This window comes from Electrona antarctica (genome assembly GCF_951216825.1).
Source record: "Electrona antarctica genome assembly, chromosome: 15".
Lineage (NCBI taxonomy): Eukaryota > Metazoa > Chordata > Actinopteri > Myctophiformes > Myctophidae > Electrona > Electrona antarctica.
The window spans coordinates 1,721,855-1,740,267 of NC_136796.1; the positions used below are offsets into that span (position 1 = coordinate 1,721,855).

An 18,413-nucleotide genomic window follows, 5' to 3' on the forward strand; every position below is an offset into this window, starting at 1 on the left:
GCAGTGCTGCATCGTATGGTCCAGGCTGGGTAGTAGAGTGCAGAAACAAGGCAGTGCTGCATCGTATGGTCCAGGCTGGGTAGTAGAGTGCAGAAACAAGGCAGTGCTGCATCGTATGGTCCAGGCTGGGTAGTAGAGTGCAGAAACAAGGCAGTGCTGCATCGTATGGTCCAGGCTGGGTGGTAGAGTGCAGAAACAAGGCAGTGCTGCATCGTATGGTCCAGGCTGGGTAGTAGAGTGCAGAAACAAGGCAGTGCTGCATCGTATGGGCCTCTCCTCCACATTCACAGATGGTTGGGCCGGTACTGTAGCCCCATCTGGCCGTAGCAGCTTTTGATCGCCGCCATTTCTGTTCTCAGGCGGTTGAGCATGTTATTATGCAGTATAAACATACCGCTATTCTTGAGCAATATTAAACATTCCCAAACTCTCTTATTTTCACCTATAATGTCATGTTGAAAAGATGTACGCCAGGTTGAAAGATGTACGCCAGGTTGAAAGATGTACGCCAGGTTGAAAAGATGTACGCCAGGTTGAAAGATGTACGCCAGGTTGAAAGATGTACGCCAGGTTGAAAGATGTACGCCAGGTTGAAAAGATGTACGCCAGGTTGAAAGATGTACGTCATGTTGAAAGATGTACGCCAGGTTGAAAGATGTACGCCAGGTTGAAAGATGTACGCCAGGTTGAAAAGATGTACGCCAGGTTGAAAGATGTACGCCAGGTTGAAAGATGTACGCCAGGTTGAAAAGATGTACGTCATGTTGAAAGATGTACGCCAGGTTGAAAGATGTACGCCAGGTTGAAAGATGTACGCCAGGTTGAAAGATGTACGCCAGGTTGAAAAGATGTACGCCAGGTTGAAAGATGTACGCCAGGTTGAAAGATGTACGCCAGGTTGAAAGATGTACGCCAGGTTGAAAGATGTACGCCAGGTTGAAAAGATGTACGCCAGGTTGAAAGATGTACGCCAGGTTGAAAAGATGTACGCCAGGTTGAAAAGATGTACGCCAGGTTGAAAAGATGTACGCCAGGTTGAAAGATGTACGCCAGGTTGAAAGATGTACGCCAGGTTGAAAGATGTACGCCAGGTTGAAAAGATGTACGCCAGGTTGAAAAGATGTACGCCAGGTTGAAAGATGTACGCCAGGTTGAAAGATGTACGCCAGGTTGAAAAGATGTACGCCAGGTTGAAAAGATGTACGCCAGGTTGAAAGATGTACGCCAGGTTGAAAGATGTACGCCAGGTTGAAAGATGTACGCCAGGTTGAAAGTGATTCAAAAATCGTCTGCGTAAGGAATAGGATGGTGTCAAAAAGTCAATTCAAATGGCAGGTTAAAGTTAAATGACTTTCGACTCAATCTCAAGTGTGGACAACTGTGTGTAGTGTACTGTGGATCTGTAGTCCACTGTAGTGGATCTGTAGTCCACTCCACTGTAGTGGATCTGTAGTCCACAGCCAACGACATCTGGTGGTCCACGGTGGACACGACATCTTCACACTGTCTGTCTGTACAGTACATTATCGAACGCTGTGACACTCCCAGATAGCGGTGTGCAGTCCACCACGACTGATTTCAGTCATTTTAGATTCCGTAGAAGCCAGCGAGAGGTCTCAAGGTTCCGTAGAAGCCAGCGAGCGGTCTCAAGGTTTAGATTCCGTAGAAGCCAGCGAGCGGTCTCAAGGTTGAGAATACCGTAATGCAGGTATTGCAAGTGGAATCACATTCTCTCTGTTTGTTACACGTGCACATCGAACATAGCTGATCTACACGCTCTACAACACCTCGTGCTGCAACGTTATTGTGTGTGTGTGTGTGTGTGTGTGTGTGTGTGTGTGTGTGTGTGTGTGTGTGTGTTCTGTTGTTGCAGTATGCAGTGTGGCTGGTGCTGTGGGTGGGCTGGAACTCCTTCATCATCTGCTACTACCTGGAGGTGGGACAGCTGAATCAGGTACGCTTCTGGCGCGTGTGTGTGTGTGTGTGCGCGCGCGAGTGTGCGAGCGTGTGTGCGATTTTTGTTTAGATTTGATTTATTGGAAAGGCTTTAACCCATTCAGGCCTGACGTCGAAATTTTAAAAAAAAAGTTTTCTAAATCATGACAATTTTTGGAAAGATTTGAGGCACATTTTAACGATTTTTCAAAAATAGCAGACCTACAAGTTCAAAGCGCGCCACTCGGTGGCGCGCTATGAGCTTGTAGATCTGCTATTTTTCAATAGCTAAATTATAACAATGTTTAAAACACCAAAAGGGGTTCCCGCCCAAAATGGGTTAATGGTTAATGTGGTTAAACGCTAACGTGACATGGATGCGTTCCAGGTCTCAATGGGTTAAAACCACAAGGGATTTATTGATTCATTACGTCAATTACGTCAATAGCCATAAGGGTTAATAAGATACAAATACATTTACAATACAAAATCACATGACAGTAACTTAATACAGTACATACATATTACATAACATAAAACGAGTGCTCCCTTATCTAGCCTATACAAATATCCCTCTATAGGGGAACCTCTTCCAATAGACATGCCTTTGTCTGCCATTTAAAAGACCTCGGATTGGTTGTCAGTTTTGACACTGGTTTTGAGGTCGTTCCACTGTGTTGCTCAGGCTCCTCTGTGTGTGTGTGTGTGTGTGTGTGTGTGTGTGTGTGTGTGTGTGTGTGTGTGTGTGTGTGTGTGTGTGTGCGTGTGCGTGTGTGTGTGTGCGTGGGCTTTTGTCCAAGATAGTGCCATTCACTCAAATTTAGAATGGCACTAAATGTTTTACCACACAGCAGAGTGGTAAAAGTCAGCAGAGTGGTAACACTCTCATTCTACCACTCTGCTGTTCTGTTCTTTCAAAACCGGCCTGAAAAAACATCTCTCAGGAGACTAAAAGGGAGGTAAATGTTTAAAATTCCCATCGGATTAACAGGTTATGCTGTTTGCTTTAACCCATTAAAACCGATAAAGCATCTGTGTCATTTTACATTTTGGCGTCAGCTATTCAAACATAGGAGATATTCAAGCTCGTAGCGCGATTGAACATTTTTGAAAAATCTTGAATAATTTTCTGAAACCCACTGATTTGTAGAACATCAGGTCATATTTGGTTAAATTCAAACAGCACGTCGTGCTGTTAACATGTCTGACTAAATATTCATTCAATCAATAAATCATTGTCTCCACCAGGCCGAAGGCACAGGGAGAGAGTATGTTTTGCACTCCGTCCGTGTGTGTGTGTGTGTGAGTCCGTCCGTCCGAAATGGCACCCTTTTCACCTTGGCCTATTATAGCGCCACCAGGAGGCCACAGCCTGACCTGCGCTGGTGGAGACCTGTGCCCCGAGGGGCACTTTATCTAGTTGTTACTGTATTTATACCGTGTCCGTCTCCGTGTCCGTCTCCGTGTCCAGGACAGGGACTTCCTGATGACGTTCAACACGTCTCTCCACCGGTCGTGGTGGATGGAGAACGGTCCCGGCTGTCTGGTGACGCCCGTGCTCAACTCCGCCATGGCGCTGGACGACCACCACGTCATCACCGTGTCGGGGTGTCTGCTCGACTACCAGTACATCGAGGTGCTGAGCTCCGCGCTGCAGGTCCTGCTGGCTGTACGTATGGGACACACACTGTACACACACACACACACACACACACACACACACACACACACACACACACACACACACACACACACACACACACACACACACACGCACATACACACACACACACACACACACACACACACACACACACACACACACACACACACACACACACACATACTGTACACACACCAGATTGCGTGTTTTAGATATTTTAGATTTAAGCAGTGAGCCCAGTGTCTCTGATGTCATGGACACTGGACTCACTTAGGACTCACTTACTTCCTGGACTACACGTTGTCTCAGTAAGACAGCCCTCGCCCTATCCACAAGGCGTGAATTCCGTTTGTGTCCGAGCATAGGCATGGTAACGCCCCGCCTGCGTGTGATTGGCCTACCGACACTGCCCGTCTTGACTGTCCTCCGAGACGCGAGGTTACTCCGTGGTGAGATTGAGAAATAAATTATAGGCTACAAGAGAATGACAGCTTGGCACGCGCGACAGAATGCAGCTGTGTAACTAACTTTTTTTTAACGTTTTATTTTTGTAGAAGAGGCAAGCTAATATTGTTTATGCCGTTTGCTTTGATTGAATAATTGATTGAACACGTTTGTTGTACTATGATTTGATTTGGGTGTGTTCTAAATAAAGTGATGTGTTGATTATCGTGTATTAATCTAATTATAGTAAACTAACACTATTACACTAAAAAGGATAAAGATGAAGGGAAAATAGACCTTTTTATAGTATCAAGTTTACACATACAAACATATTACACAATAATCAACACAAACACTTTATTTTAGAACACAAATCAAATCATATTACGGCGTACATGTTCAATCAATTATTCCATCAAAGCAAACGGCATAAACAATAATAACAATATTAGTTTGCCTCTTCTACAAAAATAAAACTTGTAATATTTCCCACCACCACGGAGTCTAACCTCGCTATCAGACTATCCAGCATATCCACCTTGGAGGACAGTCAAGACGGGCAGTGCTGGGTGGGCTTATAGGTGCTGGGTGGGCCTATAGGTGATGGGTGGGCCTATATGTGATGGGTGGGCCTATAGGTGATGGGTGGGCATATATGTGATGGGTGGGCCTATAAGTGATGGGTGGGCCTATAAGTGATGGGTGGGTCTATATGTGATGGGTGGGCCTATAGGTGCTGGGTGGGCCTATATGTGATGGGTGGGCCTATATGTGCTGGGTGGGCCTATAGGTGATGGATGGGCCTATAGGTGCTGGGTGGGCCTATAAGTGATGGGTGGGCTTATATGTGCTGGGTGGGCCTATAGGTGATGGGTGGGCCTATATGTGCTGGGTGGGCCTATAAGTGCTGGGTGGGCTTATAGGTGCTGGGTGGGCCTATAGGTGATGGGTGGGCCTATATGTGCTGGGTGGGCCTATACTATGCTACCTTCAGTTTTCTGAAAAACCCCATGTTTCTATGTCAGTCGTTCTCAAACATTTTCATGTCAAGGACCCCCAGTATTATATGTAATTGGCCGCCGACCCCCATCTGAAAATATGTTGTTCCAGGGACCCCCCCGCCCAGAAGCAAAGATTTGAGTTAAAAACATTCGCTCTGAAAGAATATATATAATCAAAGATTTCCACTACATTTTTATGATTTTTCAAAAATAGCAGCTGCCGCGCTACGAGCTTGTAGATCTGCTATTTTTCAATGGCTAAAGTATAACATAATGCTTTAAAACACCAAAAGGGGTTCCCGCCCAGAATGGGTTAAAATAGAAATAGGAGTTTTCGCCCATAACCCGTTTAGACCTGTTGTAACATACGTCTTTTTTATTACCTTTCAATCCACCATAGCATCTGTGTATATATATATATATATATATATATATATCCGCATGTGTTTTTACATCTGGAGGACAGGCTTCAGATGTGCCTCCTGCAGCAGGAGATTCGGCTCAGATCTGAACCCGTTTGATTTGGCGTAGGGCAGGGTTTGAACCCACGACGTTCCGCATGAAAGGCGTATGCTCATATGGCGTGGCGTATGACCACGCTACACCAGGCACGAGGGCAAGAACATTAAACATTAAAGTTCTTTTTGAAAACATAACGTTAGGATTTGGAAGGCGTTTTTAGAATGAGCCTCAGGTCCAAATGGGGTTGGCATGCCTCAAATAGAGATGCCAGCCAGGGTCAAAGTGGTTAGGTGTTTGTAAGACTTTTTTCCTCATGTGTCAATGGTGGTCTGTGTGTTGGATTGAAACGACGATGAATATCGTGGAAAAGTTCATTTTCTTCCGTAATATAAAATATAAAACTTTCATATATTCTAGATGAATTGTGCATAAAGTGAAATATGGCAGAAAGAGCTGCTGCTTCGGACAATCAGGTTTATGTACGAACAGACCAGGAACAATCAGGTTTATGTACGAACAGACCAGGAACAATCAGGTTTATGTACGAACAGACCAGCAACAATCAGGTTTATGTACAAACAGACCAGGAACAATCAGGTTATCAGGTTTATGTACGAACAGACCAGGAACAATCAGGTTTATGTACGAACAGACCAGGAACAATCAGGTTCATGTACGAACAGACCAGGAACAATCAGGTTTATGTACGAACAGACCAGGAACAATCAGGTTTATGTACGAACAGACCAGGAACAATCAGGTGTATGTACGAACAGACCAGGAACAATCAGGTTTATGTACGAACAGACCAGGAACAATCAGGTTTATGTACGAACAGACCAGGAACAATCAGGTTTATGTACGAACAGACCAGGAACAAGAGCAAGCTCGTAGCGCGGCACCGAGTGCCGCGCTACGAGCTTGTATAGGTCTGCTATTTTTGAAAGATCATGAAAATGTGGAGCAAATTTGGAATATAGAGCGATATATATCAGTTCATATATCAGAGCGAACATTTTGATCTATCTCATATCTTTGCTTCTGGGGGGGGGGGGGGGGGGGGGGGTGGGGGGGGGGTGGGGGGGGGGGGGGGTGGGGGGGGGGGTCCGTGGAACAACATATTTTCAGATGGGGTTTCGGCAGCCGATTCCATATATTTTTTTGGAGTTCTTGACATGAAAATGTTTGAGAAACAGAAACATAGGGTTTTTCAGAAAACTGATTAGAAGGCATTTGTAGAATCGTCCTCAAATCTAAATAGGATAAGCTTCGGAAGCGCTAATCACCCCCCTCCCCCTCCTCCTCCCTCCCCTCCCCTCCCCCCCAACCCCAAACAACTGCAGGCAGCCTGCACACACACACATTCACACATACTGTAGCCACACACTCACACACCCCACCCCCCCCCTCACACACAGAGGGCTGTCACGGTTATGAAATTTTACTTGCCGATTAATTGTGATTAACGATTTGATTGTGTTGTGGCGGCTTTTAAGCTTTGTAAACAAAATTATTGCACGGCGGGGCAGATCAGACAAACACTTAGATACACAAAGAAATTATATAGCCGATCTACAAGCTCGCAACGTGACGCATCGCGATGCATTGTGAGCTTGTAGAGCTACTATTTCTACCATCAATAAGACATTTTAATGTATGAACCTTTTCCAACATGGAAACGAATATGACGATGATTACGATTGTAAATTGAAACGATGAAGTCTGAAATTAACCCAAGTGTTCCCATTTCTTCTCTTGGCAGCTTTTCGGCTTTGTGTACGCCTGCTACGTCAGCAAGGTCTTCCAGGATGACGAGGACAGCTGTGAGTACCTCCGTTAATTCAAGTGTTAATTCAAGTGTCTTAAGGCTCATACATAGTCTGGATTTTCGGTGGTGAGGTGACCACCGAACTACAACATGACGTCACGAGCCGCGGTGAAGAGCAAACCACCGCCACCGCTCCAGCCCTTCTCTCTGTTTTTACTCACCACCGCTCAACGTTATTTCAGCTCTGGTGGTCAGCTCACCACCGGAGCGGTGGTCACCTCACCACCGAAAATCCAGACTATGAATGAGCCTTTAGTTGGGGAGGCCGATTTGTGGCGCTGGTGCACTGCACTGTTGATTCCGTTGACTAAAACTGATGAAAAAATGTTCACAGACTACCTTTTTTCGCTGACGAAAACGAAATAAAAACTAAGCCTTGATGACAAAAACTATGACTATGACGAATAATAATAACTATACCAAAGTGTTAGGAAGGGACTAGTGGAGAAGAGGTCCCGTAGAATTAACCCATTTAGGCCTAAAAAAAAAGTCTTCTGAAATAATATATATTCAAAGATTTGTGCCGCATTTTCACGATTTTTCAAAAATAGCAGACCTACAAGCTCGTAGCGCGCCACTCGGTGGCGCGCTATGAGCTTGTAGGTCTGCTATTTTTCAATAGCTAAAGTATAACATAATGCTTAGTTAAAACACCAAAAGGGGTTCCCGCCCAGAATGGTCAGAATGGTCAGTTCATGCTTGACTGCATGTGGGTTTGTGTGTGTGTGTCACACTCCCAAAATAGCCGATCTACAAGCTCACAAAGCATGGTGCCTCTGTGTGAGAGAGTGGTTTCATGTGTGTGACGATCCGTCATTGTGAATGCGCATGCCGTCGCCCGCCTATTGTTTTACGTGACTTGAGTCACGGCTGGTGTTGCCGGATTTTGCGAGAGAAATAAAGCAACCAGGTTTACGAAAACAAGCCCAAAAGAAGCGACTACTAGGCCACATGATGAGCACTACAAACCTACTGTATATACGTCGGTCTACAAGCCTGCTGTGAGCTTGTAGATCTGCTATATTTTTTTTGGTCCTGTGGGGGATTTTTCTTTTGAATATTTTCGTAACATTTTAACCACACAAATCTGAAACGGGTCCCTGGAACAAATTACCATTTCAGTTAGGGGGTCTGTGGACAAACACATTATACACATTATACAACAGGTCGTTTGGAGGAAGCAATCTGATTGGTTTTTCACAGCTTTCACAGCCCTGTTTAAACGACAGTATAGGAACACCTAATCAAAACATCAGCTGTGCTGCTCTCCCAGAGCGCAGCCGTTGCTAGGCTAGCGAGTTTCTTGGGACATTTGTGGTCGTATAGTGGCTACATCTGTCATTAACCCATTTAGGCCTGACGTTGAAATTTAAAAAATGTCTTGACAGTTTTGTGAAATACCTATTTTTCTATATCAGTGGTGCTCAATATTTCATGTCAAGGACCCCAGAAATGATATGTATTTGGCCACCGAGCCCCATCTGAAAATATGTTGTTCTAGGAACCCCTCAGAAACAAATAGTTGAGTTAAAAACGTTCGCTGTGAAATAATATACATTCAAAGATTTGCGTCACATTTTCACGATTTTTCAAAAATAGCAGATCTACAAGCTCGTAGCGCGGCACTCGGTACCAAAAGGGGTTCCCGCCCAGAGTGGGTTAAAATTATATTTTTGTTTAGCCAATATCTTGGCTAACTGTTGTATAATTGCAATGTTACACTCGAGGGTGTTCTATTATATTACATTTTTGGGGGTCCTTGAAATGTTTTAAGAACCACTGGTTTAATCAAATCAAAACATCTGGAAACAAACAACACTTTAGAAACAAGCCCAAAACAGTGCAACCTGCAACTATAAAGAAAAACAAGGCCAAAGGTTGCTTGTAATAAGCAGTCCTGGCAACACTTATTGTCTTCCCTGACTTGAGTCATGGTGAGTGACAACAAGTCCCATCTGGTCGCCCGCCCCATCTGTGGGACGGTCACGGTTACCGCCCCATCTGTGGGAGCGGTCACGGACGGCAGTTGGAAAATCCCTGCTGTTGTCCTGAGTGTCTTAGCACTGTCTGTCTGTCTGTCTGTCTGTCTGTCTGTCTGTCTGTCTGTCTGTCTGTCTGTCTGTCTGTCTGTCTGTCTGTCTGTCTGTCTGTCTGTCTGTCTGTCTGTCTGTCTGTCTGTCTGTCTGTCTGTCTGTCTGTCTGTCTGTCTGTCTGTCTGTCTGTCTGCATGCTCTGTTGGCTGGAGTGTTGATTTTGACAGCAAATTTAGTTTTAGTCATAGGCTTTTGAATAAGATTCTGTTAAGTTTTAGTCGTATTTTAGTCATCTTAGTTTCAGCCGACCAACATGTATTTTGTCGGGCCTTGATGGCTGATTTTACACTGTTGCATGCTGAAAATAGCCTATCTACAAGCTTGTAGATCTGCTATTTCCAGACCACAACACCCAAATATAACACGACTTGTCTTTTAATTGTCAATATATTTAGTCATAGTTTTAGTCATAGTTTTAGTCATAGCCGGCCAAAATGAAACGCTACTCACACTGAGGGCTTCAAACGCGACAGATGCTTTTTATTGTCCGTCAATAAGTCGTGTCTTTGGTCTGAAGAAGAGCCTTGTGCTCCGAACGTCACACGGATTATTCTGGTGCAATAAAAAAGCATCTGTCTGTCGCATTGGAGCGTTTTGTTGTTTCTATCATGACATCATGGGCTGTGTGTGGGGGTGTCATTATTATCCCATTATGGGCGGGAACCTCTTTTGGTGTTTTAAAGCATTATGTTATACTTTAGCTATTGAAAAATAGCAGACCTACAAGCTCATAGCGCGGCACCGAGTGCCGCGCTATGAGCTTGTAGGTCTGCTATTTTTTTTAAATCGTGAAAATGTGCCTCAAATCTTTGAATATAATATATATTATGACAGAGTGAACATTTTAACTAAAATCTTTGCTTCTGGGGAGGTCCCTGGAACAACATATTTTCAGATGGGGGGACGGAGGCATATTACATATAATTTTTGGGGTCCTTGACATGAAATATTGAGCACCACTGATACAGAAACATTTAAAAATGTCGACGTCAGGCCTAAATGGGTTAATATTACGGTAAATGATGCGGTGTCATGTCAGATGAAGTCATCGAAGCCCACTGTAACGTGACATTGGAATGACCTCCTATTATTTGGGATGTCAGCAGTATCGGATAGCAAGTCAAAATAGGACGACTGATTTCACTGTAAAATTGTAAAATAGTATGTATGCTAGTAATACAGTGAGAAAATGCATATAAGCATGTTGGAAATCAGATTTTACGGGCCGTCCGTAGGTGCCCTTTGAGAGCGGTTTTGAAGGAGTCAAGGGATTTGCATGTCTTAATGACTGTTGGTAGGGCGTTCCACATTTTGGTGGCATAGGAGCGAAAAGAATTTAGTCGCTTGTTTGTGCCGAATCTGGGTTGTACATGGTTTGTTGCACTCCCTCTGGTGTTGTGGGTGTGGACTTCGTTAACATTAAGGAAGTATCTAGACAGGTACATGGGTATCTTGGTGGTGTATCGAATCTTGTGGACCAGACCCATTGCAAGATGCTGTACTCTGTCGTCGACCCAGCAAAGGAGTTGTTCTACTGCTGTAGGATAATGGGAAGACCATTACCTCCTGTTTGCATTTAGTGTATGCCAGGAACCCTAGGAGGAACATGCCGCTTGCTGGAAGTGTCTAAAGACTCAATCATCCACAGACTCTAGGGAGGTTTCCCGAACTGTAGCCATAGCCTCTGCCCCCCCCCCCCCCCCACCCCCAAATGCAAAATGGCTTGAAGAAGAAGCAACAAAAATAGCCGTGAAAATAGCAGATGATCTGGTAGATGAGCCGTTTTTTGCTATTTTAACCCATTTAGGCCTGACGTCGAAATAAAAAAAAAATCTTCTAAATCCTCCAGTTTTCTGAAATAAATATTTTCACGATTTTTCAAAAATAGCAGACCTACAAGCTCGTAGCGTGCCACTCGGTGGCGCGCTATGAGCTTGTAGATCTGCTATTTTTCAATAGCTAAATTATAACATAATGTTTAAAACACCAAAGGGGTTAAAAAGATTCATGAAATTATCGGGACACCAGGTCAAAAGTGTGAATTACATTTTAATTAAACATGTTGTACAAAAGCGCATTTCTTAATAATTATTATTTATTTCTTTATTTTCTTCTTTCATTTTATTCCAATTGGCTCCTCTGGCGGATTATTAAAATATCACATATGCCAGGTTTTATTTTAGAACAGGAGACATTATTTTTTATATCTCACTTAATATATAAAAAATAATAATGTCTCAAGGACCTCAAAAAGTAATGTTCTGAACTCTGCGTCCATATTTTTGGAATAAAAAGTAATGGATCATTACTCTTTATCGTGAGACAGTTAAAAGGTTTTTAATTCTTGAAAGAGCGAGTGAGAAAGTTCTACCAAACACACTGACTGCACACAGGTTGCTGTGTCGTAATGGTTCTACCAAACACACTGACTGCACACAGGTTGCTGTGTCGTAATGGTTCTACCAAACACACTGACTGCACACAGGTTGCTGTGTCGTAATGGTTCTACCAAACACACTGACTGCACACAGGTTGCTGTGTCGTAATGGTTCTACCAAACACACTGACTGCACACAGGTTGCTGTGTCGTAATGGTTCTACCAAACACACTGACTGCACACAGGTTGCTGTGTCGTAATGGTTCTACAAACACACTGACTGCACACAGGTTGCTGTGTCGTAATGGTTCTACCAAACACACTGACTGCACACAGGTTGCTGTGTCGTAATGGTTCTACCAAACACACTGACGGCACACAGGTTGCTGTGTCGTAATGGTTCTACCAAACACACTGACTGCACACAGGTTGCTGTGTCGTAATGGTTCTACCAAACACACTGACTGCACACAGGTTGCTGTGTCGTAATGGTTCTACCAAACACACTGACTGCACACAGGTTGCTGTGTCGTAATGGTTCTACCAAACACACTGACTGCACACAGGTTGCTGTGTCGTAATGGTTCTACCAAACACACTGACTGCACACAGGTTGCTGTGTCGTAATGGTTCTACCAAACACACTGACTGCACACAGGTTGCTGTGTCGTAATGGTTCTACCAAACACACTGACTGCACACAGGTTGCTGTGTCGTAATGGTTCTACCAAACACACTGACTGCACACAGGTTGCTGTGTCGTAATGGTTCTACCAAACACACTGACTGCACACAGGTTGCTGTGTCGTAATGGTTCTACCAAACACACTGACTGCACACAGGTTGCTGTGTCGTAATGGTTCTACCAAACACACTGACTGCACACAGGTTGCTGTGTCGTAATGGTTCTACCAAACACACTGACTGCACACAGGTTGCTGTGTCGTAATGGTTCTACCAAACACACTGACTGCACACAGGTTGCTGTGTCGTAATGGTTCTACCAAACACACTGACTGCACACAGGTTGCTGTGTCGTAATGGTTCTACCAAACACACTGACTGCACACAGGTTGCTGTGTCGTAATGGTTCTACCAAACACACTGACTGCACACAGGTTGCTGTGTCGTAATGGTTCTACCAAACACACTGACTGCACACAGGTTGCTGTGTCGTAATGGTTCTACCAAACACACTGACTGCACACAGGTTGCTGTGTCCTAATGGTTCTACAAACACACTGACTGCACACAGGTTGCTGTGTCCTAATGGTTCTACCAAACACACTGACTGCACACAGGTTGCTGTGTCCTAATGGTTCTACCAAACACACTGACTGCACACAGGTTGCTGTGTCCTAATGGTTCTACCAAACACACTGACTGCACACAGGTTGCTGTGTCGTAATGGTTCTACCAAACACACTGACTGCACACAGGTTGCTGTGTCGTAATGGTTCTACCAAACACACTGACTGCACACAGGTTGCTGTGTCGTAATGGTTCTACCAAACACACTGACTGCACACAGGTTGCTGTGTCGTAATGGTTCTACCAAACACACTGACTGCACACAGGTTGCTGTGTCGTAATGGTTCTACCAACACACTGACTGCACACAGGTTGCTGTGTCGTAATGGTTCTACCAAACACACTGACTGCACACAGGTTGCTGTGTCGTAATGGTTCTAACCAAACACACTGACTGCACACAGGTTGCTGTGTCGTAATGGTTCTACCAAACACACTGACTGCACACAGGTTGCTGTGTCGTATGGGTTCTACCAAACACACTGACTGCACACAGGTTGCTGTGTCGTAATGGTTCTACCAAACACACTGACTGCACACAGGTTGCTGTGTCGTAATGGTTCTACCAAACACACTGACTGCACACAGGTTGCTGTGTCGTAATGGTTCTACCAAACACACTGACTGCACACAGGTTGCTGTGTCGTAATGGTTCTACCAAACACACTGACTGCACACAGGTTGCTGTGTCGTAATGGTTCTACCAAACACACTGACTGCACACAGGTTGCTGTGTCGTAATGGTTCTACCAAACACACTGACAGCACACAGGTTGCTGTGTCGTAATGGTTCTACCAAACACACTGACAGCACACAGGTTGCTGTGTCGTAATGGTTCTACCAAACACACTGACTGCACACAGGTTGCTGTGTCGTAATGGTTCTACCAAACACACTGACTGCACACAGGTTGCTGTGTCGTAATGGTTCTACCAAACACACTGACTGCACACAGGTTGCTGTGTCGTAATGGTTCTACCAAACACACTGACTGCACACAGGTTGCTGTGTCGTAATGGTTCTACCAAACACACTGACTGCACACAGGTTGCTGTGTCGTAATGGTTCTACCAAACACACTGACTGCACACAGGTTGCTGTGTCGTAATGGTTCTACCAAACACACTGACTGCACACAGGTTGCTGTGTCGTAATGGTTCTACCAAACACACTGACTGCACACAGGTTGCTGTGTCGTAATGGTTCTACCAAACACACTGACTGCACACAGGTTGCTGTGTCGTAATGGTTCTACCAAACACACTGACTGCACACAGGTTGCTGTGTCCTAATGGTTCTACCAAACACACTGACTGCACACAGGTTGCTGTGTCGTAATGGTTCTACCAAACACACTGACTGCACACAGGTTGCTGTGTCCTAATGGTTCTACCAAACACACTGACTGCACACAGGTTGCTGTGTCGTAATGGTTCTACCAAACACACTGACTGCACACAGGTTGCTGTGTCGTAATGGTTCTACCAAACACACTGACTGCACACAGGTTGCTGTGTCGTAATGGTTCTACCAAACACACTGACTGCACACAGGTTGCTGTGTCGTAATGGTTCTACCAAACACACTGACTGCACACAGGTTGCTGTGTCGTAATGGTTCTACCAAACACACTGACTGCACACAGGTTGCTGTGTCGTAATGGTTCTACCAAACACACTGACTGCACACAGGTTGCTGTGTCGTAATGGTTCTACCAAACACACTGACTGCACACAGGTTGCTGTGTCGTAATGGTTCTACAAACACACTGACTGCACACAGGTTGCTGTGTCGTAATGGTTCTACCAAACACACTGACTGCACACAGGTTGCTGTGTCCTAATGGTTCTACCAAACACACTGACTGCACACAGGTTGCTGTGTCGTAATGGTTCTACCAAACACACTGACTGCACACAGGTTGCTGTGTCGTAATGGTTCTACCAAACACACTGACTGCACACAGGTTGCTGTGTCGTAATGGTTCTACCAAACACACTGACTGCACACAGGTTGCTGTGTCGTAATGGTTCTACCAAACACACTGACTGCACACAGGTTGCTGTGTCGTAATGGTTCTACCAAACACACTGACTGCACACAGGTTGCTGTGTCGTAATGGTTCTACCAAACACACTGACTGCACACAGGTTGCTGTGTCGTAATGGTTCTACCAAACACACTGACTGCACACAGGTTGCTGTGTCGTAATGGTTTCTACCAAACACACTGACTGCACACAGGTTGCTGTGTCGTAATGGTTCTACCAAACACACTGACTGCACACAGGTTGCTGTGTCGTAATGGTTCTACCAAACACACTGACTGCACACAGGTTGCTGTGTCGTAATGGTTCTACCAAACACACTGACTGCACACAGGTTGCTGTGTCGTAATGGTTCTACCAAACACACTGACTGCACACAGGTTGCTGTGTCGTAATGGTTCTACCAAACACACTGACTGCACACAGGTTGCTGTGTCGTAATGGTTCTACCAAACACACTGACTGCACACAGGTTGCTGTGTCGTAATGGTTCTACCAAACACACTGACTGCACACAGGTTGCTGTGTCGTAATGGTTCTACCAAACACACTGACTGCACACAGGTTGCTGTGTCGTAATGGTTCTACCAAACACACTGACTGCACACAGGTTGCTGTGTCGTAATGGTTCTACCAAACACACTGACTGCACACAGGTTGCTGTGTCGTAATGGTTCTACCAAACACACTGACTGCACACAGGTTGCTGTGTCGTAATGGTTCTACCAAACACACTGACTGCACACAGGTTGCTGTGTCGTAATGGTTCTACCAAACACACTGACTGCACACAGGTTGCTGTGTCGTAATGGTTCTACCAAACACACTGACAGCACACAGGTTGCTGTGTCGTAATGGTTCTACCAAACACACTGACAGCACACAGGTTGCTGTGTCGTAATGGTTCTACCAAACACACTGACTGCACACAGGTTGCTGTGTCGTAATGGTTCTACCAAACACACTGACTGCACACAGGTTGCTGTGTCGTAATGGTTTTACCAAACACACTGACTGCACACAGGTTGCTGTGTCGTAATGGTTCTACCAAACACACTGACTGCACACAGGTTGCTGTGTCGTAATGGTTCTACAAACACACTGACTGCACACAGGTTGCTGTGTCGTAATGGTTCTACCAAACACACTGACTGCACACAGGTTGCTGTGTCGTAATGGTTCTACCAAACACACTGACTGCACACAGGTTGCTGTGTCGTAATGGTTCTACCAAACACACTGACTGCACACAGGTTGCTGTGTCGTAATGGTTCTACCAAACACACTGACTGCACACAGGTTGCTGTGTCGTAATGGTTCTACCAAACACACTGACTGCACACAGGTTGCTGTGTCGTAATGGTTCTACCAAACACACTGACTGCACACAGGTTGCTGTGTCGTAATGGTTCTACCAAACACACTGACTGCACACAGGTTGCTGTGTCGTAATGGTTCTACCAAACACACTGACTGCACACAGGTTGCTGTGTCGTAATGGTTCTACCAAACACACTGACTGCACACAGGTTGCTGTGTCGTAATGGTTCTACCAAACACACTGACTGCACACAGGTTGCTGTGTCGTAATGGTTCTACCAAACACACTGACTGCACACAGGTTGCTGTGTCGTAATGGTTCTACCAAACACACTGACTGCACACAGGTTGCTGTGTCGTAATGGTTCTACCAAACACACTGACTGCACACAGGTTGCTGTGTCGTAATGGTTCTACCAAACACACTGACTGCACACAGGTTGCTGTGTCGTAATGGTTCTACCAAACACACTGACTGCACACAGGTTGCTGTGTCGTAATGGTTCTACCAAACACACTGACTGCACACAGGTTGCTGTGTCGTAATGGTTCTACCAAACACACTGACTGCACACAGGTTGCTGTGTCGTAATGGTTCTACCAAACACACTGACTGCACACAGGTTGCTGTGTCGTAATGGTTCACATTAGCTCCAGACCCAAAACAGATTTATTTTCAGCTCCAGACCCAAAACAGATTTATTTTCAGCTCCAGACCCAAAACAGATTTATTTTCAGCTCCAGACCCAAAACAGATTTATTTTCAGCTCCAGACCCAAAACAGATTTATTTTCAGCTCCAGACCCAAAACAGATTTATTTTCAGCTCCAGACCCAAAACAGATTATTTTTAGCTCGAGACCCAAAACAGATTTATTTCAGCTCCAGACCCAAAACAGATTTATTTTCAGCTCCAGACCCAAAACAGATTTATTTTCAGCTCCAGACCCAAAACAGATTTATTTTTTAGCTCCAGACCCAAAACAGATTTCTTTTCAGCTCGAGACCCAAAACAGATTTCTCTTTAGCTCGGGACCCAAAACTAGTGAAAATAGCCGATCTACAAGCTCACAACGCGTCACTTCACGCCGCAATGCAAGCTTGTATATCGGCTATTTTCACTATTTTGTTTTCTACTTTATGGAAGTTTTTTATGGAATCAAAAAATTAGGGGACCTGTAATAAAACAAAATCACACCCGTGTGAAGTGAGTGGTGCAACTCCGTGTGGGGGTCCCCGCGGTGGTCCCCGGAAGTTCCAGCCCCCCAGGAACGCGCCCAGGGGGCCGGCCCAGTTCCGGCGAGCCGCCCTGCGTCCGAAACGGTCGAGAAATGACAGTTACCGTGTGGGGGTCCCCCAGGGGGTCCCTCTACTGTACTGTACTGTACTGTCACACCCGAAATCATCATATATACAGTTAATATGTGTGTGTGTGTTAGGCTGCGCAAACCAAACGCAACCAAACGCTATTTCCCGTGCTCGGACACAGCCAGCCAGGCAGGGACACAGCCAGGCAGGGACACACATAGCTGTCTAGAGGAGTGGTTGCACCACTCACAAGAAGTGTTTGGGAACCACCGGTTTACAGTATCATATAGTGAGTCATAAGGGCATTAGTATGCATTGTGAGGAGGATGACATAATGGGGGGGGGTGTTAGGTTTCAGAGTTGAAACGTAACGATGCACTGTGAACGTTTATTTAATTAAAGGCCGGTTGGAATGATCATAGCTTTAGCTTATAATAGCTTCTCCTCTTTCTGAAACTGGCCGGGTCATACCAAAGACTGTAAAAATGGGACCCAATGCCTCCCTACCTGCTTGGCACTCAGCAATGTCAGCATCAAAGGGTTGGATTGGGGGGGTCAAATCAACTAATCAAATGATTCCCAAGCGCGGCACGGCTGCAGCTCACCGCTCCTTGGCGGCGGCT

General features: G+C 45.2%; 1 protein-coding gene across 1 annotated transcript in view; it reads left to right on the forward strand.

The window, feature by feature from the left end:
* Positions 1-7,345, forward strand: part of nkain1 (sodium/potassium transporting ATPase interacting 1) — a gene marked incomplete at its 3' end in the record, with an annotated part of 16,846 nt that extends 9,501 nt beyond the window's left edge. Inside the window, exons 4-6 of the mRNA XM_079522953.1 lie at positions 1,874-1,954; positions 3,407-3,604; positions 7,268-7,345. Of these exons, the coding sequence (XP_079379079.1) occupies positions 1,874-1,954; positions 3,407-3,604; positions 7,268-7,345 (357 nt within the window). The remainder of the gene's footprint in view (positions 1-1,873; positions 1,955-3,406; positions 3,605-7,267) is intronic.
* Positions 7,346-18,413: the final 11,068 nt, after the last annotated feature.